This window comes from Falco naumanni, chromosome 1, assembly GCF_017639655.2.
Source record: "Falco naumanni isolate bFalNau1 chromosome 1, bFalNau1.pat, whole genome shotgun sequence".
NCBI classification, from domain to species: Eukaryota; Metazoa; Chordata; class Aves; order Falconiformes; family Falconidae; genus Falco; species Falco naumanni.
In genome coordinates this window covers 57349208-57373856 of record NC_054054.1, presented here as the reverse complement: position 1 = coordinate 57373856, position 24649 = coordinate 57349208, and the positions used below count along the sequence as shown (strand labels likewise).

General features: G+C 37.2%; 1 protein-coding gene across 1 annotated transcript in view; it reads left to right on the top strand.

The window, feature by feature from the left end:
* NFXL1 (nuclear transcription factor, X-box binding like 1) overlaps positions 1-23932 on the top strand; it is a 47474-nt gene extending 23542 nt beyond the window's left edge. The window contains exons 16-22 of the mRNA XM_040595072.1: positions 2635-2775; positions 5228-5394; positions 6149-6218; positions 13409-13513; positions 14718-14804; positions 18418-18471; positions 23174-23932. Coding sequence (XP_040451006.1) covers positions 2635-2775; positions 5228-5394; positions 6149-6218; positions 13409-13513; positions 14718-14804; positions 18418-18471; positions 23174-23347 — 798 coding nt within the window. The 3' untranslated portion in view covers positions 23348-23932. The remainder of the gene's footprint in view (positions 1-2634; positions 2776-5227; positions 5395-6148; positions 6219-13408; positions 13514-14717; positions 14805-18417; positions 18472-23173) is intronic.
* The last annotated feature ends 717 nt before the right edge of the window (positions 23933-24649 follow it).

Genomic DNA, 24649 nt, shown 5'->3' with positions numbered 1-24649 from the left:
CTCCATTTAGTCATTTCAGAAATGCGTTCCAACTATAGAAAGTAACCCTTTTCTCTGCTTTGTCTTTATGGATATTAGTAATAAATCCAAGCATACTGACTTGTCAAGAAATGGAAACAAAATTTGAAAATGTAATGTTGGTTTAAATTAATTGAAATTCTTTTATTTTGGCTATGATATCAATTGATTCCAGAAGACAATTTTATTGGACTCTAGTAAGTCAGTGAGAGGGGCAAACTGGAGCTATGCTGGATGCAGCCAGAGGGCTGGGATGCTCTCCACAGTCAGCCATCTGAAAACTGCCACTGTTGTCTTGCTGGCTTGTGTGCTTCCTTCAGTGCCCTTCGCTTTATTCAACATTGCATCTCATCCAGTGTGCTTGAGGGATGCTACTGCAATGGATGCTCCACTTCTGCCTATGTGCTTCTGTTAATTCACTTTAGCTGGAGCTAGAGCTTGTGTCCCTATATGACGGAAGACTAACTCCTGGTTAAAAGAAGTCTCATCAGCATTATTGAACTGTGCAGCCGTAGCGCTAACATGCTTTTACTGCCCTGATCTGCTTGTCACTGCCTGAGCCACCGAAGAACCGGTAGTCATAAAAAATTAAGTGGCAGTGGGGGAGCAAGGAAAGGTAGAGGAGTGGGCAGAGGTAGATTGTAATGCTTGGTACACCTGTTTTTTTCATTCTTCTATCTTCCAGCATTCCTTTACTACTTACATTGCTACTGAAAGGAAGTTGCGACTGTGAGGAAGGAGGAGGATGAGAAGGGGTAGGATATTAAGAATGATAAAACCTTTGGTAACTGGTGGTGTGTTCACTGGGTATAGAACTATTCTTCAGACCCTCATTTTTGTAGGCCTATTGCTGGCTTTTGTTCCTTTGGTCACCAGAAGCATAAGCCATCAGAGGCTGAGTTGTAGTGTGTTTGCAGGGTGTGGTATGAGCCAGGCATTCGGACTACTTACGATGGTTGTATTAGTGCTTTAGCCAGCGTAATGAACATCAGCTCTAACATAGGGATGTAAGAGTAGTTGGACATGATGGCTTCAGGGTTTTCTCCTGTGTATTCCATGCCTGATATTCAGCCTGCCATGCAGACTGCTTCGGTTCACAGAGTCAGGATGAGGAGTTCAGAAGTCTTGTGAATGAATTGGATTTTGTAATGACTTGATGTGGAGTACAGATTTTTTTTGAGGTGAAGCCCAGAAAGCATTTCTATAGGTCAGTGGATTCAAATGCTACATTGTATATTTTTGCTTTAAGATTGAGGGAAATCAACATGGACAGTGCTGAAGGGAGAACGTACCTCACTGCCCTGTGAGGGACTGCCCCCCTCTTCCCTCGTTTCAGTTCCAGCGCTCACCTGGTTTTATAGTCAATACACTTGCAAACCTAGCAAAAGACAAGGAACTTTTTTTCTACTAATTCCTTTTTGTCCATTTTGATTAGTTGAGTTGTCTTGCTCTAAAGACAGATGTGTGGTGAGACTTGTTCAAATTAAGTGGTAGGAGTGTACGGTTAGGACTGTAGAGTTGGGAGAAAAGGAAAAGGCATAGTGCAAAGCTGTTCAGTCAACTTAAGCTGTAACACATAATCACACCCTTACTCTAGTCAAAGTCAGTTATGTCATATTAGCCTCTTGTGTAATAACATCACAAATAGTTTCTGGTTTCATCTGTGAAGTGATCATGAAATTAAAAAAAAACCCACAATTTTTTTGACAGCATCACAAAACTGATTCTTTTTCATGTGAATAATTATATAATGGTTGGAAGATGGGAACAGTGAGTTTCCTCTAATACTTGTGATGTTGAGAGATTTGTACTATTCAACTTTAGGAAAGTAACCTAGTTAACCAAGTTAGAAGTTTATACTGTTTCAGTACCAATGAAGATTAAAGGCTTCTAAATAGGTGCTCTGAATAGTACTACAAAGCTCTGTTAACTGGAATGTTAACCTCAAATTAGAAAGCACAAATATATCATAAGACATTAAAATCTTAGTCCTGTCAATAGAGCCATTTTTTCTTCCCCTTCCCAATCCTGGGAGTTATATTTGATATAGTCAGTATTTGATTTATAGAATTTCTGACTGGCAGGTTGTTTTCTGTCTACAGAACTGTAAAATGTTTTGGGTTTATGGTGTCCGTAACACAGTTAAGCCTGTGAAATCAAACTATAACAGTCTTCTGCAGTAACTGTAAAGCAGTTTAGAAACCTTTAATGCAAGGCACGAGTGTAATTCAGAAAGAAGGAATAAATCACACTAAAGTATTTGAGAATGTAATAGTCTGTTTAAAAAAACCCCACCTTTTGCATAAGTTAGGTTGTTTAATTAAAAAAGTGGGCTTTTTTACCTGGTATAATCAGTGTGAAACAAATGTGTGGTTATATTGGGATGGGAACCTAAAGTCTATTAAACAAAAAAGTCAAATAGACATTGCACTGCTTTTCTTCTTTTAACAAAGATACTCGAGAACCAAACATTCTCTGTAATGATGCAGTTCCTCTTTGTGTGTAATATATGTATAGTGGGTGTATATAGATAGATAAGATATCACGGTACACATGTGCAATGTGTGTATATATACATTATCTGCATATTTGTATTTATTAATTTTTAACTTCTAGGTTACTCCATTACCATGTCACTCTGCAAATCCCTACTCATGTAAAAGGTTTTGTGGGCGGCTTCTTGATTGTCAAAATCACACCTGTATGAAAGAATGTCATCACGTTACTAAATTGAACAGTAGTGCAGATGGAAAGAAGGTAGGTTTATTTCCTAGCTTTTGTATTTGTGTATTTTATACATTGTCTTCGATTTTAACTGGAAAATAAAGAATTGGCAACAGAAAGGCACAGGATCTATTCCAGGTTCCGGTGGGAGACTTGCACGTGTTCTGTTCCCATTGATGCTGTGACATGTAGCTAATCTATACTTCTTTAGACTAAAAAACTGAGATGATAATATGTATTTTGCAAATGCTATACCTTTTTGATTTAGGATGACATACATTACTTTTTCATCAAAACCTTATTTCTTGACAAGTCGTTAAAGTCAGTCTTTGTAACTGTCGAGATCAAGTGAACTGCTGATAATCCCTGTCTACAAATGCACTTGCAATCTACTGGGGAAACTTTCCAGAGGAGAGCTGTAAGTGTGTTGAGGAGGGTAAGAAATCTGTAGGAGAGCGCACTGGAAATGTTTCAGAATAGGTGAAGACTTCTTAAAGCACTGAGTTGATACATTCCTGTTTATCAGTGTCAACTAGAAACTCATTTATGTGGTTAAGAAGCTGTAGGTTTTAGTTGCTGAAGATAATATGAAACAAAAATACGAGTAAGTACAAAGCTGAAATTTGTTCTAGTTTTGAGCAGTCAAAAGCATGTAGCTTGTGGTTTGAAAGTCATGATTTGGAGGCAAACAGCATTTTAAGCTTTGAAAGCATTACTTTATAAAAAATTGCAATATGGTCTCTCTGGGCATTTAGAAAACTGAGCCAGCATTCAGTTGGGTACAAAACATAAATGTTACATTTTAACTTAAATAGGATCGTATCCCTGTGGATTCCAGTCCTAGAAGTGGTGTTGTCATCTAAGAACTGTCTATATTGCAGTTACTATATTGTTCTATTGGTGTTTGTGAAACTGTTGTCTGAGGAGTATGAGCTCTTAGAGCAACTTGTGGAACAGTAACCTGCAGTAATAGTGACATCAGTAAATACCAACAGTGACAGTTTTGACATCTCCATTTATGACTATCGGAGGCTGTCTGCCTACTGCTTCAGTTAAACCAATTAAAATGTGAGTGTGTAAGGATTATTCCTAGCTCCATTTTGAATGAGGCAACACATTTTCAGAAAACAGGAGTCTATGTACATGTGAAGTATGGGTAAATTTCATTTTCCAATTTTGTTTGAATTTTTATGAACTCAAGTTGGCTTTGACCTTTAGAGCTTTTGTTCTGTTGTTTTGATAGACAAAATTGCAGGTGTATGTAGTCAGAAAAGTCCTGATTAAATTTCTTGATTTTGTCTGAGTAGCGGTTTTCTGTCTGGAATTTAAGTTTATTCTGCATGTTATGCTAGAAAATGTTGTAGAAAGGTCAGCTGTTTGCTTTTACCTGCTGTTAAATTTTATATCACAGTTTTCTAAATGCTTTCAGTTGCTCTTGTCTTTTAGATGTGAATTCTTGAGGTTAGGTTTTGTAAACAATCATTGTACAAAGGTTCCTTTTTAAACTTCAGCAAAAATTGTTCAATTGTAGAAGTAGAAGAAAAGGGGATTGGAAGAATATCAGGGGAAACTGTATTAAACCCTGAAATTCTTATGTCCTTATTTTGAGTAGCATAAGGTGAAATGCTGGGATGGAATTAGTTCTTTTGGGAAGGCATTGTGTAGCTTCGTTATTGGATAATTGGCTTTACTCTGACTGACTTCTGTGAAACTGAGCATTTGAATGTGATAGCAAACCTTAAAATACTGTGCTGTGTAGGTTTAGTTGATAAACCATGTCAGTCTGTCTGTGCGTATTTGCAGACTGGGATTCTGGATGAGTTATGGTAAGAATATGAGTAGAAATGGAGTTTAATTTACTGTGCTGATGTCCATCATGTACTGATGTCAGTTGTGTCACCTGCAATGAGAATGACACTACAGTTGTTGTAGACTTTGTGTAGTATGTGGAGCAGAAACAATGCCTTAGCAGCTCCCAGCATATACCTAAGCTAATACTTTTTGGAAGTTTATACGAAATATTGTACATGTATGGAAATGGAATGACTTAAAGTTTGCTTCTTAAAAAGAAGCAAACAAACCTCCTTGTCCCTGTATTACAGAGTAGTATGTCATGACTAAAGTTTTATGATAACATGGTGGGTAGGAAAAAATAGTTCTGAATATGAAATCACTTCTTTTTCTAACAGTTTTCCATAGAGAATTAACTGGCTTAATGGCAGTTTTCCAAAACACTAATATTAAAAAGGTCCTTTTATGCCCAGGAAGCAAAAAGAACTCTGTCTCTTTGACCGACAAAGACTGGCATTTCTGCTTTTCTTTTAAAAGCATATATAATTATTTTTGCTTGAGGGATATCTTACTGAACAGCTGGATTTCCTTAGCAAAACCACCACAACTCTTTCTTCTCTATAAAAGCTTGTTAATGGTATCTAACAAACAATTGTTTGGCACTTTCTTTAATATTTTGTTTTTATTTTGTTAGGCAGGTCCAGAATGTTTGCAGTGTGAAGAGGAGTGTACCAAGCCCCGTCCATCTGGCTGTCCTCACCGATGTGTTTTGCCCTGTCATCCTGGGGATTGCCCATCATGTCTCCAGATGCTTAAAATAAAGTGTCACTGCAAACTATCAATACTGTATATTGAATGCTTGTAAGTGTCAGACCTGAACCCAACTTTTCATTTGAATGTTACTAACTGGAAACCATTTGAAATGTCGGGATGGGAGCTATTCTTATGGCAAGTTATAAAGTGTCTCTTGAAGGTTATAATTTTTAATATAATGGGGGTTTTCTGGTTAAGTTTTTTCATTGGTTTTGTTCGATATTACTGCTAAAATCATAAATGCATGGAATCTCATGAGCAGAACTGGATTTATAATACGTTAATATTTTAAATTATGCAAATACAGTAATCTACATAATGTTTGATCTATATGTGCTTCTTCTGCAGTATGTAAAGAAGCTTTTTATAACAAGAATCAGAATTAATGTCGTTAGTGTAAAAGGTCTTTAACAATTAATGTCATGCAAACTCTAGCTGTTTGAATTGGAAAACTTAGTAACCATTTATACTTCTGTATAGTCATCTGTGTGTGTGTGAATAGAGGGCGAGCTAGGCTTTACTAAATGTAAGGTGGGACTTGTGGATTTAAGCATTATCCTTTGCATATTGCTCTGAAAACATTAATTACACCCATGTGTGTTCTTTGCACATTTTCTTTAAAGCACCTCAAATTGTCTAAATTTGTGCTATCCGTAAGTGTCATGTATATTAGTCCCACAGGATGTGGACCAATGAGCCCACTTTTCTTTACAGTGAGATATATTTAAAATATACCCTACTTCTATTGACTTTTGCTGGTTTTAATTTGGAATTTATCACAAATACATCTTTTCTTTTACAGAAAACTGACGTGTGCTGATGTAAAAGAAAAGGAGCTTCTTATTTCCTGTAAAAATCAGTGTCCAAAAGAGGTAAGCCATATTAACAAAGAAATACTTGATTGGATGGATGTGTGGAGTTTTGCAGGTTTTACTTCTTTGCAAGGTTTTTGATACAGTATCATAGGCCAAGCAAGCTACAGCTTAGTCTACTTGAATATGCTAAATGACAGACGCGAAGCGCTAGTGAACTGTACTGAGGACAGTTATTAATGTCTTGCTGTCAAATTAGGAGGTTATATTGAAGGATCAGAGATTTGTCTTCAAGGCATTAATGGCTTAAATGTTTAAGCATGCAGATGGGGTTGAATGTAGAAGAGTATGTCCTCTAACGTGGTTAAAATCTGGTCTTGAATTTACAGCTCCAAAATAATGGGATACTGTTTGATTAGGAAAAATACTGAGAATTGTGGCTGTGATTGTTCTCATCTAAGTGCAGGTCTAGTAATCCCTGTCTGTGCAACAATTTGGGGTGGGGAAGTATGTTATACTTAAGTGAGATGAGTTAATAATGCCCTGCTGTGTTAATAAAATACATGTTAAATAGTGTGAAATAGAAGACAAGCAAGTTAATCTTTCTACTGTATCTGGGTATATATAAAGCGTTGCTGTAAAGAAGAGAATAATAATATCACTGCATGATGCTTAGACTATGAGCCATTATATGTAGGCATCAGTAAGGAAGATTCACGTTAAATACCACTTCTGAGTAGTGAAGCATGTGGAGCAGGGGAAGAACCGGTTGGAGCTTTTTTCATAAGAAAAGATGCAAATTTTCCTCAGAGATGTTTAGACACATTTCAGGATTTGTCTTGTAGCAGTATTATCCACAACTGACATGAGGGGTGGGCAGAATGACTTCTTCCTTGGTCCCTCCCAGTGCTGCTGTTAGGTGCTGCTTGTGTACTTTTGGAAATCCATGCATTACTTATTATTGTATATTTGTTCTTTAGTTGTCATTAGCTGCTGTGAGAGTAACAGTCCTTTCTTCACTACACTGTAGGGTTAGAAAATCTATGAAGTGGAAAAACAGGAATAGTCAGTAATATTTTGGAAAGTGTTTCCACTGCTAAACTTGCCAGAATTTCTGAGAAATTCTCCTTCCCTGCAATAAGTACTTGTACTGAAGAAAGTATTTTATCTTATAATCACTTACTATGTAGTTGTTCTGGTTTGGCCTTTCCCTGTGTAGTTGAGTTTTTGTCTTACCTAGTATTTAGCTGGCACTCGTAAATAATTTGATTCAATCAATTCTCCTTCCCTGATTCCACTCTGTTCACTTAGGCTGGTTTACCTACGATGTCCTCTAGATTCCTGTTGTCTTACCTCGTCTCTTGTAGTTCTGAATTCTGCCTCAACCTAATTGACATAGGTTCAGAATTTTTCTTTTGTTTCATTTTTTCCAGTGTCAGAAGTATCAAAATTGAATCCTTGACATTGTTATAAAACTTATTTTTATTTTGAGTAAATGCAAAAATTCATAGGATTCCTGCTTGTTTCCCAACAGTCTCTGTTCCTCTGTTTTTCAGACAAGACTATGTTAACCCCAACAGGAAAGTTGTGCTCTGTGCTGTGCCTAATTGTATCTTCTGGTTTTTGCCCTTGTAGATGCCTTTCTGATATCTTTTTTTCTGTAAATGAATGTGCCTTTCACAATTTTCTCATCTGGATGTCTGAAAGCACTCTTCCTGGCGGGGGAACACTTTTGGATATTATTTCATTGTCCATTTACCTCTTAATTTTGTCCTTTCATTTCCCTCTGTGTTACTTTGGTTGTATTTGCTACAAGACTTCCTCCTCTTTATTTTCAAGAGTGCTTATAATCTTTTAACATGAACTATGTGTTCCTGTACTTCAGATTCTCTTCAAAGATTTCTCTCTTCCCTTCCCTTCATCTAATCTTTGATTAACTGTTGTGATTTTTCTGGACAGATTCCCAAGACTCAGTCTGGGATTTAAAATCTAGCTAGTAGTGGTCCTGAATTCCAGCTTGCAGTTCAAAATTGTCCTGTTTCACAGATGATGGGTTTTTAAACTTAATTCAGTGGGATGTGAAAGCAAGCTGAGGATGATGGAGTCCACTTTAGTTGTATAAAGCTTCTATTTAACTCTAAAATTTTTGTTCCTATAGCTGCCTTGAAAAATAAGTTTTTACACAGCTTCTGCTATCCAGAGAATCTTTTTAGTGTGGGTGATGATGTAAGAATAGCATGGTTTTCCATTCCGGTGATTCTAGCTCTAGCTCTTACTGGCTTTCATGAAACATACAGCTGTTAGTACAGTCCTGTTTCAGGTAGTGCCTGTTTTTGTGTTACAGTTCATCTTCCCTTCCTCAGATCCTGTTCTGGTAACATCGTATGTACTGTATGGGTTTTGGGTTTTGTTGTTTTGTTTTCTAAAAAAAATTGTTCATGTTTCTTAAATATTGAGCAATGCTAGGGATATTTTTTTCTGTTCCATAAGACTACAATATTTGTCTGCAACTTTGCGAAAATTGGCTAGCTGTATCACAATACAAATTGTACTGATAGTTCTCTTTTAAAGGAATCGCTGATAAACGCAATTTGAAGGAGCTGCCTTAACAGACATCACCCTGCCACTGCCACTACCCCCACCCCTCCTCAGCAAATACAGATCAAACCCATTGAGGTGTCCTCATGACAATAACTTCAAAAAAACTTGGCCAAAAGAGAAGGTGGATAAGACTGCCAAATTTAGAACATTTAAAGTTTACAAATCAAATATGTCTGCCCAAAACTAAATTGGAAGTGTTTTGTGTGTAGTCCTGGCAACCTCAAGTAAATTTCAAATTAGTGTTTTACAAGAATTTTCTTATTTTATGTCAGAAGCTGACCTTGGGTCATTAGCAGAACTCAGTAAAGATGCTTTTGGCTAAAAATCAGTGTGCACTGTTCCTCCACCAAGCCTAGCATAGTGCAGCTTAGGTTCAATAGAATACAGTATTTTGAGATGTTTTGCTTTTTGGTTAATGGAAATTGTGGTAGACAGTATGCTACTGTATTTGAATTACAGGTAGCATGGTACATCTGGGGAATATGAAAATCAATTACATTGTCTGGTGCCTTGAAAAAATCAACACGAACTGGAAAGTCTTGAAAGGTTTCATGCCTTTGGTTTTGCTATGGCAGTATAAAACTACAAAAATTACTTCTGGTATTATTTAATACAGCTCACATTTCCTTTCTGCTTTAGGGAGAAGCAAAGTCTTTGCTATTGACACAGCTGTTAGATTAGATGCTTCAATTAAAAAGCTCTCTCTTGTTGGGTAGCAATAACAAAATATCCTGTTGAAGGAAATTTAACTTTTTTTTAATCAGGGGTGATTAAATTCTTATGATCGCGTTTGCAGATGTTTTGGGACAATTCTTACTTACATAGACATTTTAACAGTCTATCAGTTTTCACCGCATATGTATTCATATCATATTTGTGGATCTGGGTTTAATACTTTATTCTGTGTAATTAGTATTATTTGACAAAATAACCATGCTTTGTACTTTTACTGTGCACTCTGCTACTCTCTTGCTGTGAAATATGGGACTCCGTTGTGACAAACCTATTTTAACATAGTGCAGTGAAGACAATGTCATAAATTTTAAGAGTATGTGTATATTTTTTTAATAAATGAAATTAATTAAGCATTCTGGAAATAAAATTTAATTCTGTAAACACACCTTGAAAATGTATGTGGGTTGCAAAAATTTAATTTTAAAAGCAAATGTACGTCTTTGGTCCATAGTGAGAGGATTTTTCTCAATGTCTGGCTTAAGCAGTGGAGGTTTTCATGAGATCTCTGGAAGCCGGGCCATCCTTTAAACTGAAGTGTTTGCCCCTTTGTTTGGATATGATAAACTTATCTTTTGTACTTAGCTTTTGGAGTGGCTGCTCAAAAGTGCCGTTTTCTTTATTATCAGGTGTGTATTAACAGGTTGTATTTCTTAACTTCCAGTGGAGACCAGTTAAGCCTCCATGAACGTTGATGGGTTTTATCATCATCAGATATCATGTGAAGATTTAGATACATTGCCTAGGGGAAAATACTTGTAGGATTTTATTTTGTTTTCAGAGCTGTGGGTTAAATCCCTTTCTTTTAAAGGCCTTGCCATGCCAAACATAAAGCCCAAAATGAACAGGCTTTAGTCCATGAGCTTTTGACAAGAGATCTTGTATGGTAAAAAAGATCTAAAGGGGCACATGCTTTCTGTTTTAGCGCCAAGTGGCTCAGCATGGACACTTAAAAACAAGCAAAAAGAAATAATAATCCTTTCCCGCTGCATTATTTATCCAGCAAAACAGCAGTAGGATTGCTTTTGCTTTCTGAGATGATGGGGAAATGTTGTTTTCCATTTCACTGCTTTTCTTGATTTTTTTTTTTTTTATGTTGGTTTTGCACTGGAAGGAGTAAAAAGAAAGTTACACTGCCAGCTTCATTCTTGTCCGCATCCCTGAGGATGTGAACTGTGTAGCTCTATGCAGAGAACTAAATGTGTAGTTTTGGGTTTCAGTATTGGATTAAACCTGATTCTGTGCTTTGCAAATTTTGCTCTAATGATAAGTAATGTAAGAATTTTATTGCAGTAGCACCTGGAGGTTGAGATGAGGGCTCCTGTCTTGAATTTGCAGCTCTGATATGTCAGTTACAAGACTGGGCTTTGACACTTAATGTAAATGTGCCCAATTAGTATGGAAGACTAAGCTGGAAGTAGTAGTTCTAGCAGTGGATTCTTCTGGCCAGCATGAGATAATTTGCTGATGCGACTAAATTGCGTTATTGTGTGTGATGCTTTTGGGCAGAGAGCCAGGAGAAAAGCCCTCTTACTGCATAGAGGTTGTGCAGTAGCAAATTGGTTTTGCAAAGATTGTGGTCGCTAGTGAGCAGACTCAGCCATTAGAACTCTTGTGTTCTGGCTGGTAGTCTGATCTCAGCGTACAAGGCTTAAAGACAAGTTTCTCCCCTCACCTTTTCAAAATGAGGCAAAATGTGAGATTTACTGATGATCAGTTGTGTCTGAACAAACCTATATTGCCCCCCCACCCCCCCGATAAAGTGAATAGATTAGATCTGCTGTATAAGGCTTTGGCAGAACAAAGGAGTCAATGGCACTTAGTGAATATCTATTTCGGATACAGAAGAGTGTCAATACAAGGATAAAAGCAAGCTAAAGGAAACAACTGCTTGTATTTTATTGTTTTTTAAAAAGCTACCTGACCCCCCCCCAAAAAAAAAACCACCAAAAACCAAAACCAAACTGACAACAAAACTAAATGAAAAGTTGGAGCAAGAGATGTTAACAAGGAGGTTTTCCCAAGGACTGGATTGACTCCTGACCTTGCATTGTTTTCACTAGTGACCTTGGCACTAAAAAACATTGGAATTTTCTGATGAAGATGTGTGGAGTGTTGTCAGCACATAACAATTGAGGAAGTGCATCTGCAGAACACGTGTATTTGAGGCATGTTATTAGATACAAAAAAAAAAAGTAAGAGCATGCATGTCATGGCTAATAATAAGCTCCCAGGAAACAGCAGGAGTTCTTATTGTCACACATGATTAGCTGGAGAGAAATGCAAATAAGAACTGAAGATGTATTGGGGAAGATATTCTATTAAGAATAAAGTGCAATTAAGGCATTGTATGAAGTCCTTCCTGCTGAGATGTCATTTGGAGCATTGCATGCAGTTCTGAGTACTGTAATCAAGAGTCATTGATTTAAGCTGGTTGAAATTCGATGAAGGGTATACTATGGGAATAAACAGCCTTTTATGAAAGGACAGTAGAGAAATATTTCAGTATGAGGATAAGAACTAAGGGGGTTAGACTGGCTAGGACAAATGGATGGAATGTAAAAAGAAAAGCTCATGCACTTTGTAATGAGCTTCTGCAACAATCTCCTTAGTGAAATGGTAGAATGGGGGACTATTTTTGTGGTAAGGCGTTGTCCCATCCTAGAGGAATCATAGGAGGTGCCTGCCTTTAGGTGGACTGGACTTCAGGACTAAACGTCGTGACTCTAGAGGTTTCTTCTAGTCCTTCTAGTGTCAAATGTGCTGAAATGGTGACCATGTTTCATGATACTAGCTCACAGACATTGAGCCAGTTCCAATGGACTTCTGAGAATCCCAATCTGCTAATCAACAAGAAGTGTATACACCTGAGCTTTATAATTATCTTATATAATATTCTCACTCTTGTGGGTGATGTAGTATGTATAGATTTTAAATTTTTAACGTATCTTAAAATTGTATATCTTAGAGCATTTTCCAAGCTGTGTTAATCCCTTGATGAGAGCAAAGAGTGAAATTTGGCTTTTAATAAAGAACAATATCCAGTGCTACTTTAAATAGTTTGGGAATTTAAAGCTACCTCTATAAATAAATTGATTAGATGTCTTAGTTGAGATTCCACCTTTGGGTTTGTATTTGTGTATATTGTTTGGGTTATGTAATTGAAAAAAAATTGTTGTTGTGGAGATATCTTATGGGCATGTGTATGAGTAAAGGATATTTTCAGCCAAGTTCTTAGCAGTAAGCGAAAAAATGTTGGTTTCTTGTAATTTTTTTATCTAATATAATGCTGGGAGCACAGATACATTCCTATCAGTCAGCGTATTTAAATTAGTATCTCAATTCAAGTCTTTTTCTTTCTCAGATGGCAGAAATGGGATAATCTGCCAAATGCAGACATTTAGGTTTTTGTGAAATTGTTTTGGAGGTTATAAGAATAGTGGTGACCTTTATTTGACTTTTGCATAGTTCAGGAGATTCTTGCAAAATTTTCTTTGGTGATATTTTTGCTTCTGATTTTTGCCTTTTTTTTTTTTTTTTTTGGCTGACTCTGATCTTTCAGTTTCTTTTTACCTTATTTACTTATATTCCCGCAACATACAGATAGCTAGGGTAATTGCTGTATAAATTACTGTGTGGATGACTGTTCTTGAAATATTTAAAAGGAGAAATTGGTTCTTAATCAAGCTATGTCAATAAAAGATAAATCATTCTGCAGGAAACTAAATATGGTAAATAACAAGCAAATCTTTGCAAAAAAAATAATCAACTATTTCAAAAAGTGGAAAAATTGGTAGGCTGAAACGAGTTTTCTGTTAGGCTGCTATGTCTGAAATAAAACCAGTTCATACATTCTTTGTAATTTTACAATCTTTCATTCATGTAGGAGTTTTGCTTATGTGTTTTGTTCTTTATAGTTGCCCTGTGGTCACCGGTGTAAAGAGATTTGCCATTCAGGTAGCTGTCCTCTGAACTGCAGCCAGAAGGTTAAACTCCGATGTCTCTGTAAAAGACTGAAAAAGGTAAATTTCTAAGTTACAATTTTGAGAACACTGTGTTTTCTTTGCGCGTTCCTAGGCTTCTATGGACGGATTATCTCTGTTGTGGATTAGAATAGGTCCAGTTACTCTAGCAGAGCTATAACAGTTCACATCAGTTGAAGATCTGGGCTGCAATATCAAAAGACCCACTGGAGAATATAAAATCCTGTTAGTTCTAAAATATGTTAGCTGCTTGACTTACCAATAGTTTTCTCTTCCAGCACACTTCAATTTTTGTAGCTCCATTGGGAGAATAATCAGATGAGCTGGGGTGATTTGAGAAGAAAAATCAGTTTTTCTGATGATATTGGGAAAGTTTATAATTGCATAAGTTGGAACAAGCACAGATGTTGTGAATCCCTAACTGGAATAATTGGTTACAGTTCTCTGCAAACCTAAAAGCAAGTACAGGCATCAGCATCCTTACCTTCTAACAAAGATAAAGGACAAAGTAATGTAAGAAGCTTGTTACAACCGAAGTATTATGAGAGAAAGAACAGCAATTGATGTAGAGTCTTGGCAAGTAATAATGACTTAATGAAAAAAATCATTATTTGGCTTAATTAAAGGTGCTTAAAGTATTTTTCTGGACCCAGTTGACTTTTGAGCCTTCCAATCAGGCTGCAGTTCCCCAGAGTTCTCAGCTTCTCCAAGAAATGTCTTGCAGGTGGGGTGTTCAGCAGGAGAAAGGATGACATGTACAAAACAAGTGCTTCAAACTGAAGTCTGCTTACAGATAACCACATTTTTGTATTTATTTATTTCTCTTCAATATTAAGGGGAGGAGGGGAAGAAGTGTGAGAATTTTTTCCCCCCCATGACCAGACCTTGCCCTGTCATCTCGGCCACTTAAGAGAATGTACATGAAATTACTGAGACTCTGAATGCTAGCTCGAAGGTTATCTTACTTTTTCTTAGGCAGAAAGTGAAAAAAGAGAAGAGAGGAGAATTTCAACTGGGCTACTTGGTTTATTCTTGCTTTCATCTTAGCTTATCAGAAAGAAGAAAAAGAGAAAAGGACAAGTTAATACGTAATTACAGGTTCAAATAACATTTAATCGTTAGCTTTACTTTCTGGGTAACCAATGTTTTACTAAATAAGAATGTTTTATAATTACTTTTATAAAAAAATAGACATAACTAATATAGGGAAGGGATTATAAAAGACTCAAATTATACTTAACAGGAAATACAGTGCAGCAAGATACAAGATGGCCAAGTTTCACTGGAATGTGATGCGTTATGCAAGGAAATGAAACGGAAAGCATCTGAGGTAATGTATCCGTTGTAGCTATAATTTCTTCTCAGTGCTTCAAGAAAAGTAGGAAAAAATGAACACGGAATTATTTTTCAAGGCAATACCAGGGAAAAATGCAACAACATAAACAGGTGTACTGTTTAATAGCAGCTACTTTTTCAGACTTGCATTTGGCTTAGTGGGGAGAATTACAGTGTTTGTAGACAGTATTAATTAACGTGGTGAAATGCTATGTTAAAACAATATTCTGTTATTCTCCTTTTTTTTTGTTAGAACTGTTTCTTTCTTCTTCCACTGAAAACAAGTGATCAGTGATGCTGATGATTAGTGCTGTAGGATTTGGGCAAGGCCACTTCACGGGGCATTTACATCTGCTTTTCCAGTGAAAGTCTGGTAGCCATTGAATGCTCAACCTGTCCAGCACAAGGAGTGTAATTCTGTCACACTGTTAGATACACATACAGTTGCCTGTACCAGAAGAATGGAGAGTTTGCAGCAGTTACAGTATACTTTTTAGCCTGCTCTAAATGTGAATTCTCTCTAGTTCTGCTGTTTTATGAAGTAAAGAAATTGCTGTATGCTGTCCCCCCGAGACAGAATATCAACCGCACTCTTATAAGCCTTTTACTAAAACATAAACAAAAAGAATTGGTGTATAACTTGCTTAGGCTTTTTTAGTTAAGTATTAGATGTGGTAAATGTACAAACCAAAAAATCAGTAGGTAAAGCCGACTGTCAGCTTCTGCTCAGTTTTTCAGGATTGGTTGGCAAGTTCTAACAAGTACCACATAGACCAAATCCTGCAACTTTGCAAGCAGGTGGTCAAATGCTAAGACTCTTGGGATATGCCTTTAGAAAATCCCAACCGTAACAAACAGTTCCAGTAAGAGTGTGAAGATAAGTTCATAGCGCATGGAGTGCAGTAAAGCAAGGTGAATTCACGAGAGACTGCATGAACTGGGACACAACAGCATGTCTCAGTGTGGAGTGGTGCGGTGTCAGCAGATACTAGTTCCTGTTTCTCACCAGTGACTTTGTAATCCACGGGAAGGAGTGGCCTAATGTAATGAGTAAATGACTACAAGTTTCTACTATAAGCAATGCCACAGATGTACTGTGTGGCATAACCTAGCTATGTGTACCTTCCTCAGAGAAGAGCATGGATTTGTTTGGGGTTTTTTATATGAAGTTACAAAGTTCTGTTTAAATTCTTTTCAGGCACCTTTTTGTATCCTGTGTTGACTTGTCAATGACATACTAGAATGATCTCCTATTATATGCACTTTATTAGAGAATTGCAGAATGGTTTGGGTCGGAAGGGACCTTAAAGATCACCTAGTTCCAACCCCCCCTGCTACAGGCAGGGACACCTTCCACTAGACCAGGCTGCTCAAAGCCCCATCCAGCCTGGCCTTGAACACTGCCAGGGATGGGGCATCCACAGCTGCTCTGGGCAACCGGTTCCAGTGTCTCACCACCCTCACAGTAAAGAATTTCTTCCTAATATCTAATTGAAATCTGTCTTCTTTTAGCCATTGACAGTAATTTCAATTACTGTTTAATGTGTCAAGACTGGAAGAAGCCTATTAAAAACTGCAGACATTTACAAGGACAATTTAGTTTGCACAGTTGCAAAACCATCAATTTCCAAAAACAGTGTGTTAACTCTTAATAAAACTCTTGATGTTGAGCACCTGATGAGTATGCACTTCTGAGGAACTGAATGAATCTTTTACTGTACATGTTATTAAAGAAATAGTTCTAGAAATTTTTCCCATACTGTGATGGTTAAGCTTCCCTCTACCTATGTATATTATATGTATGTATCTTATACAAATATGACTACACCAGTGTAAAAAGAATCTCTTCTGCTTTTTTCCACATTTGTGGGTCACTTTTTCTTTCAGAACTGAAGTTCAGCCGTTAGATGGCAGTGAAATACCAGGAGGCTGGTTGTGTGTGTTTTTCCACACCAGACTTCCAATATCAGATATGCGTGGCTGAAAAGGTCTTACACACTTTTCTAAAGAGAGACTCTGCCATTGTGTCATTGAGAATTAATTAATTAATGAAATTCTCAGTAATGCTTTTATCTGATACGTGGTTTAGCAATTTTAAAAATTGATCTGAAAACCTGCAAATAGGACTGTTCTACTCACCCTGTCCTCGGTGCACCCTGTTTGAGCTAGTGTTTGAGCTACTAGCGTGGGCTACTGTGCTTTATCCTTAGTCATCAAAAGCTCTTGAATAGCAAATTGTTTGGAACATGTTCCACCTGCGCAAACCATGTTCAGTGATTGTCACTGTTAGTATGCAAATCATCCAGTTAGTACTACCAAGACTGTTTTTCATTTAAAGTTAGAGATTTTTACATTGAACTTTTCTAAGGTCTGATGATTCAGTGGCTGCAATGCTAATGGTCCAAGAGAAGTATACAAGAAAGCAGACACACATACTTCCCCAGTGTGCTCTGCTCTTCCTGTTACTGCTATTAACGTAGTGATCTCTGGCTATGGGAATTTTAGAGATTGAGCTAGTGTCTTGGTGTTTAATGGTCTTTGGATTTATCTCCTGTTAGCATGCCTAATTGTTTTTCAGTCAACATAAACTTTTGGCATCTATAAATGTCCTGTAGTACTGAATTTCTAGATTTAGCCAAATGCTCCCACACAGTATTCCTGCTGTTATTAACCAGCCTCCTGGTAATTTCATTTTTGCCTTTGTTTTTGTATTATGAAAAAATTATTGATGTTTTGTCCCTGTTTGATGTCTTCACGGTCTTTAGGATTTTGTGCCCTGGTAGTCACCTAATGAATCCTAATAATGCATCTCTTTAGATGGAAGCCACTCCATCCTGTTGTCTTTTGTACGTGTTCAGGCTTTACATTCTCTTGTTACTGCAGGACCAAAACTGAATGTAGGAGCAAAGATTCAAGTGTCATGTGTTCACATACTGGCATTCCTTTCTCTGCCATTCTTTTCTTGATAATTTCTAGCATTTAATTTGCTTTCTTGAACACTACAAAACATTTATATAGAATTATTAATTGTAACTTGTGTGACTTCTTTTCATATGACTTTCTGATGGTGGAGCTTTTTTAATTACATTTTGTTTGCATTACAGCAAGAGCTTTAAAGCAGTTTGGTTATGCATTATCCAATGTATGCTGTATTCTGTACAAATGTAGAGGTTTCCTTTTGCTGTAGTAGTCAGGGAATATTTAAAGTGCTCAGAATGAAACGTGTGTAAATTACATACAGGCATTACCTTTATGTGTAAAGTGTACTGAGTTTGAGGATAAAGTTGTCGGAAACTTAGAATAACTGTCTTTAGGAATTTTCCTGGTGGTTTGTGAACAAACTATTCTTTTTAGGTTTTATATTTGCTGGTTGAGCTTGTCAAGTTGAAGTCAGAAGTTCAATTTATAACCTTGTAGCATTCATTATACGTTCCATTGCAGCTATTTCTGAGGATATTTTGTCATCTCAATAAAATTAAGAGCTCACTTGATGGAGGCTTTGTTCACTTTTGCTGAGAACCGTTCTATAGGAGTAATTATGACTCTATAAGAAAACAGGTCTAGCTGCTGTTCACAACAGTTACTTATCACTTTGTATGTCTGTACAGATAAAAGAGGCAGAAGCCAAAGCTGCTATTGAAGAAGAGAAACGAAGACAACAGGTATCAGCCTTTCTTCCTCACCTGCTTCCTCCCCACCTTGTTCTTGTTAGTAGATCATTTAATTTACATGGAACTAATGCACAGTCATTCCTGTCTGCTGTTACCTTGCTCTAAGATGTATGCTGTGAATGATTTATGATGGTTAAAAGCCCACATTTTCCTAAACAATTTTCATAATTTTATGCAAAACAATAATTAATCATTTTATACACAATCATAGTAATGTAAGATTAGTGTAGTTTATTTTTTAAATGCTGAGTACTCTTATTTTAATTGAACACTTTGTAATGTGTAAACCCCACATAATTGCTGAATGGCCTCCTTAGAGATTTAAATATTGGGCCAAGCTTGGAAGAACATCTATTTCCTGTAATTGCTCTTGTTGGTGAGCGTATGTTTTCGGCATTGTAATCCAAGAAGCTTCTGTGCCAGCTGCCTGGAGACACTAATACTAATCGTATTTCAGGCAATAACTGTAAGCTTGGTTGGTGGTAATGGCTAGGGCAGGTTTTTCATCTGGGGGCTACAGCCTTAATGCACTCCTTCCAACCAGTTCAAGTATGTATATGCCTACGCCTGAGCGTTGGACGCCAAATCATATTCTGAGTCTATCATGTGCTTTCCGACTCTCCTTTTACTCCATTATCACAACAGTTATGTATTGGGTTGTGCTTGTGTCTTCACCTGCATGTCACGCTGTTTTTATCGAAGAGCACTGGCTCTGCTTGGGGGACACGGGAGGCTTACTCCACAGACCCAATCCTCTTTTACCATTTTCCCAGCCTCAATAGGATAGACAATTTCTCTACGGGTCACAACTTCTGTTATGCATGCTTTGATTAATTGCCTAGAGACTTCTTGTAAAGCACTACATCTGTGAATCAATGCCATAGCAAGGCCTGCTTTTGTTTTTCAAAGGGGAGTGCTGTCAGCTCATTGTGCAGGAGAAGCATGCAGTTATGTACCTACCTGTTGTCCAGGGGACCAGGCACTGTTTTGTGAACATCTTCATTGTGTATTGTTACATTCGTGCCTCAGCTGTCAACAGTACTGATCACATATTCCCTCGTACAACTCATAGACAGCTCATCTAATTATTGTTCTCTAAGTTGACCTTGGAAATGTTAGTTCTGGGACATAGGTCAGGAAGTGTTGCTTGCATAGAGATGTCTGAACCATTTTGTTAGGTGGAGGTAATCTGTAACTGATAACTACAAGCTAAGTATTGAAGTGCACTAACGGATATTTACACCTGTAAAGAACACGCTTACAATTCTAGCACTAGAAATTCAAAGTTGCTGGTGTTTGTATTGCACCAGTAGTGTGTTCATGCATTCCAGAAGGCATCCCAGTTACTAATGGTTGCTGCCTCAAAATCACTTAACTTAATAGTCCCGTTTGTAAAGTCTTGGTAATGAGGTTGTTCTGAAACTCTGGCGGATTCACTCCACCAGCACAGTGTGCGACATTAATTTTAGCTTGATTCTTCAGCAGTGATTTCTCTCTGCAGTCATGCCACCGTTGCTTTCTACTTCTACATTCGCTGAAGTCTCACAGCCCAGCCAGTACCCTGGTGCAATATATGGCAACTGCTTCTGTGTACGTGTTTTGTGATGGATGCAGCTTCTGTTCAGGGATAGAAAACTTCATCTATACATAACCAAGCCTACCAAAAGGTTAATTAAGAGTGGGCACTTACATAGCACAGTAGGACAACAGTAACTAATAAACAGGCTTTAGATTTTGCACGCAAGCACTAACCTCAGCTACTGCAGCCTTTTATCTAAAATTGATTCCCTTCTGGTTTGATCTCATAATCTGCCATCTGGTGATGCAGTTTGGAGGACATCACTATCGTAGGGTGTCAGGTCACATTAAGAGTATATATTTGTTGAGTATACTCCCTTCTGACAAAAGTTTGCATCTTGGACCGCCTTCCTGATCTCATTAGTGCTTTTTATATAGACAGTTCATCTGTTCAGCTTCATGAGACCTGTTTTGATTAATACTTCATTAAATATGAATATACAAATTAGTTCTCTGGCAAGTCTGTGCATTTGTATTTTGGTATTTGCTATATCTGGTAGCAGCTTCTGCTAATATCATTTGCAGATGGGATTACTTGTTTCTTAGTGGAAGGGAAATGGCTTGGTTAGGCTTCTTGTCGTGGTCCTAGCAGCCAGACTTCCTCTCTGCTTCTAACTCAGAGGCACCCTGTGAGCCCAGGGTTTTCCCAATTGCCAGAGGTGGAAAAAAGATCAGTGCTTTGATTATTTAACGATTCAGACCAAGCTCTCTTTCTGTCCCACTCTGGTGTAAAAGATTTGGTTACATTTTTGAGCTAATTGGTAATAATCAAGAGTTTAAATACTGAACATTGAGGTCTCAAATTTGAGTTGTAGTTTGAGAGTTGTATGAAAGATTTCATTTCCTTTTTTTTCTTAGAATTTTTTTTTTGAACAGCTCTTTAGAAGTTACAAAAGTCAAGTGTGCCTGCCACTCCCCTGTAAAATACAAGACCTGCAATTTCAGGATACACACTTTGTGTCTATATAGCCCCTGCTACTTGTGTTCATTTAGCTACATTTTCCCATGGAGCTGCTGCTACTTTTGCTGCAGGGAAAGTATAGAGAATAACACATGAAGGAGCAAAATCCAGTACCTGAGCAACAGTTAACTCATCATCATCTGGCATCAAATTATTTTGAGTATGCAGTTTAAATAAATGCATTTTGGTTTACTTTTAATTTGTGTATACACAAATAAGTTCTTACTCTAATTGGAAAGCTTGAGCTTGTTTAGCTTGAAAAATTAAGGTAGTTTGAAAACTGGGCACAACCATACTTTATTGTTCAGAAATCATTGAGGTGACACTTTGGGAATGATGACAGTTACATAAAATCCGTAGGTAGCTTTTCAAGGATAGTGATGGCTTCTTTCTCATTCTGTGCCCACGAACCTTTTTTCATTGTGTGTTTTGGGTTTTTTATGATGTACTTATTTTTAGCTGGGGTTTTATAAAGATCACTAGGAAAGCAATTCAGTACCTGTTACATAATTGTTGGAGCCCTGTATTTTAATTCAGATTACTGCAATTCATGAAGCACTCTGCTTTCAAAACTTAGAGATCACAAGTATATAATAACCCTAAATTTTCTTTAGTGTCTGTGGAAAAGGAAATACTGCCATGTTATCTATAAAACCTTGAAGAGAACTCTGTACTTGCCTCCAGATTTTGGATTTTGAAAAACCGTTTCATTAAAATACTTTGCTTTTCTAAAGGAGGATTAGGTAGTTGAAAGTAATCTTGTTTCAAATAGCTGGCTATGGAACTTTATCTGAACTTTTCTCCCGTATTGTCAGAGAAGTGCCAACAATTTTTGCCTTTATTAAGTACAAAGGAATAGACATCAAAACGGGTCCCTTTCTCCCGTGAACAGTGGTATCTGGCACAAGAAGGGAAGTGAGATCCACTTTGTGAAACTGACAAATGTTTGCTGTCAGTGGAGGAAAACCAGACATCAGGCAATTTTCAGTTCCAAAGGAAAATTATATTTACTGGACTACTCTGCCCATTTCCCAAAACAGTCTTATTATTGTTTCTTTAATGCACCTACCTTATTGTCTTAGTCCCTCTCTTCCTGGCAGCACTGCAGTAGTAGTCATGTAGATTTATTTCCTCTCATGGCCAGGCTTCATCTCTGTTCACTCTCCACATTTCCGCTGCTTCAGCTCAATCTTGTGCCTGTTGCAGAGGCAGTCCCAGCTTGCTGTGCTCTGCTGCTCCCATCTCTCCACTCTCTTTCATTTCACCTAGTCTTTCTGCTCCCTAGCTCCTTGTCCCATGCTGTCTCTGGTAGCTGACATGTCTACCCAAAAATCCAGGTAATCGTTGGACTTTGGTTTTAGTCTATCTCAAGTCTTCTTTAAAGCATCTTTTCTGATTTTCCAGTCAATTAGATGGCCTCTTGTTGGAACCTCATCCCAGTCTCACACTCTTTGTTCCAAGCTGCCGAATTCCAGTTTTATTTCAGCTTTGTACCCTAAAATAAGTTTTGTCTGTACCTTGATAACCTTTTAAAAGGATGTGGAGGGGGATGAGGAACAGGGATCAGAGGATCCTGCTGTTCATTCCAGGCATCGCCCTGAAACTGGTGTTCTGGATGGGAGCTTGGCATTCTTATTTTTCCAGTCGCTTTTCTTCATATTTGGGATTAAGGCCGTGTGCTTTCTTTTGAAGGATGCTATATACCTACTGTGGTCTATGTATGAGTGACTAAGTATTAAGTTACAACACTTAACAAATGGAATTTTTTTGTGCATATCTACGATTATAGCTATTAATCTAAAATTTAGCTGAGTGTGCAAAATATAAAGAATTGGGAGAAAGACGATAGATTATGGTTTTGTTTATTTTTAGCATTTTGGCTTAACGTATTCAGGCTGAGTTAAAAATCTAATGTTGGTTGTGTTACTGGCAATGTTTTTTATAGGAAACTAAACAATGGTTTAATAGTTGGAAGCAGTGCTTTGTAACCATGGGATATAGTGCTACCACCTCATCTGCAAGAGATGCATAACTTCCGCTGGCTGCCAGTTATTTTTATAAAATGGGTTTGGGGAATGTTATTTAAAATCTGCAAGTTTTCTTGGTTTTTAATTCTGACATAAATGTCAAGTGCGTCTGGTTTTCTTCATCTAGGCTGAACTGGAAGCTTTTGAAAACAGATTAAAAGGGCGAAGAAAGAATAAAAAAAGAAAGGATGAAGTAGAAGTTGAACAATCATCATGGCAAAAATACAAGAACCTCATTATGCTGCCAATGTTCGGAGTTGCTGTTGTGATGGTTGCATGGCTTATGGTCTACAACGACTGAAACAACTCAATATTTAATATACCTCAGCAGCTGGATTTTAGGTAGCTATTATTCCTAGAATGTTAGTCTGTGTGTAACAAAACTCAATATGCATAGATTATATAGGTATACTGTTTGTCAAGAAAAATGGAGAGGAGGGAAGAGATGTCACCTTTTGTGTTATTATATCACAAAACTAATTTCAGACACTGAAAGTAATAGTAGATTTTAGTCTATGCTGAAGTGCTGATATAGTTCATCTGACTGAGATCCGTTAACATCTCTTCTATTAATATGTTGTGTTGCTTTTCCTTGTCTCCATTTCATAATATTAAAAATAGCTTAGTATAAATACTTTATTGAATGTTTCCTGTAAAATCAATTTAGTGGTTTATTGAAGATTAGTATTCTTATGCTAGTCTTTATATTGTATTACACAATTTCTGTGCTTAATGTCAGTTTTAATTACAGCAGCTAACGGGGAACTTCAGATCACTTAGATTTGAGTATTCTGGGGCCTCATGTCAGAACTTTGTTCAGAAAAAGGAAATGTGAACTGTCCTTCAAGTCAACTGCATCACAAAGAATAAAATGGACCTCCTTACAGACTGGGGTTTGTTTTCTGGTTGTTCACACACAGAGACACACACACATGCACGCACTCTTATTTCCTCAAAAATCAAACCAATTGAAAACTTCACTTAGTGAGCAGATGCATATGCAGAACATAGATACAAAGTAGTTTCAGGGTGCAGGGGTGTGTTCTTATCACTGCCCCCGTTGCCAGTGACAGAAAAGCAATTTGAAATTGAACTTAGAGCATCACTTGACTATTTATATAGGTAAAAATTACATTTGGATATTTGTGTAGGTGTGCAAAATCATAATTGAATAGCGTAACAACACAAGTGTATGTCACTCTGAAGCCATCGGGATGGTACTTGCTAATCATGTATAAACTATCTAGCTAATTTCTTAAATGTTTAAATATTTTCTTACTGACAGTTTAGAGTACCTTGCTTCAGGATACCATTGCTGGTTGGTAGAACTGAAAGATTCATACACCTTCAAGATTATGAGAGAAGCTACATTGTCTCAGCTGAGGGACTGCAAGTTAAATTCAGCAGTGGCAGAGATTAGAAAACTGAATTTTTAAATCTCTGCTGGAAATTTTATGCTGATACTCGAGCATTGTGGGTAACTGAAGAGTGCTTAGAAGATCCTGTGAAAGATGAGGTACAAAGCCAAAGAGCATTACGTTGCCCTTGTAATTCAGATGTATAATTTCATCGCAAATCCTGCAAAAGCAGTGGGACCATTTCT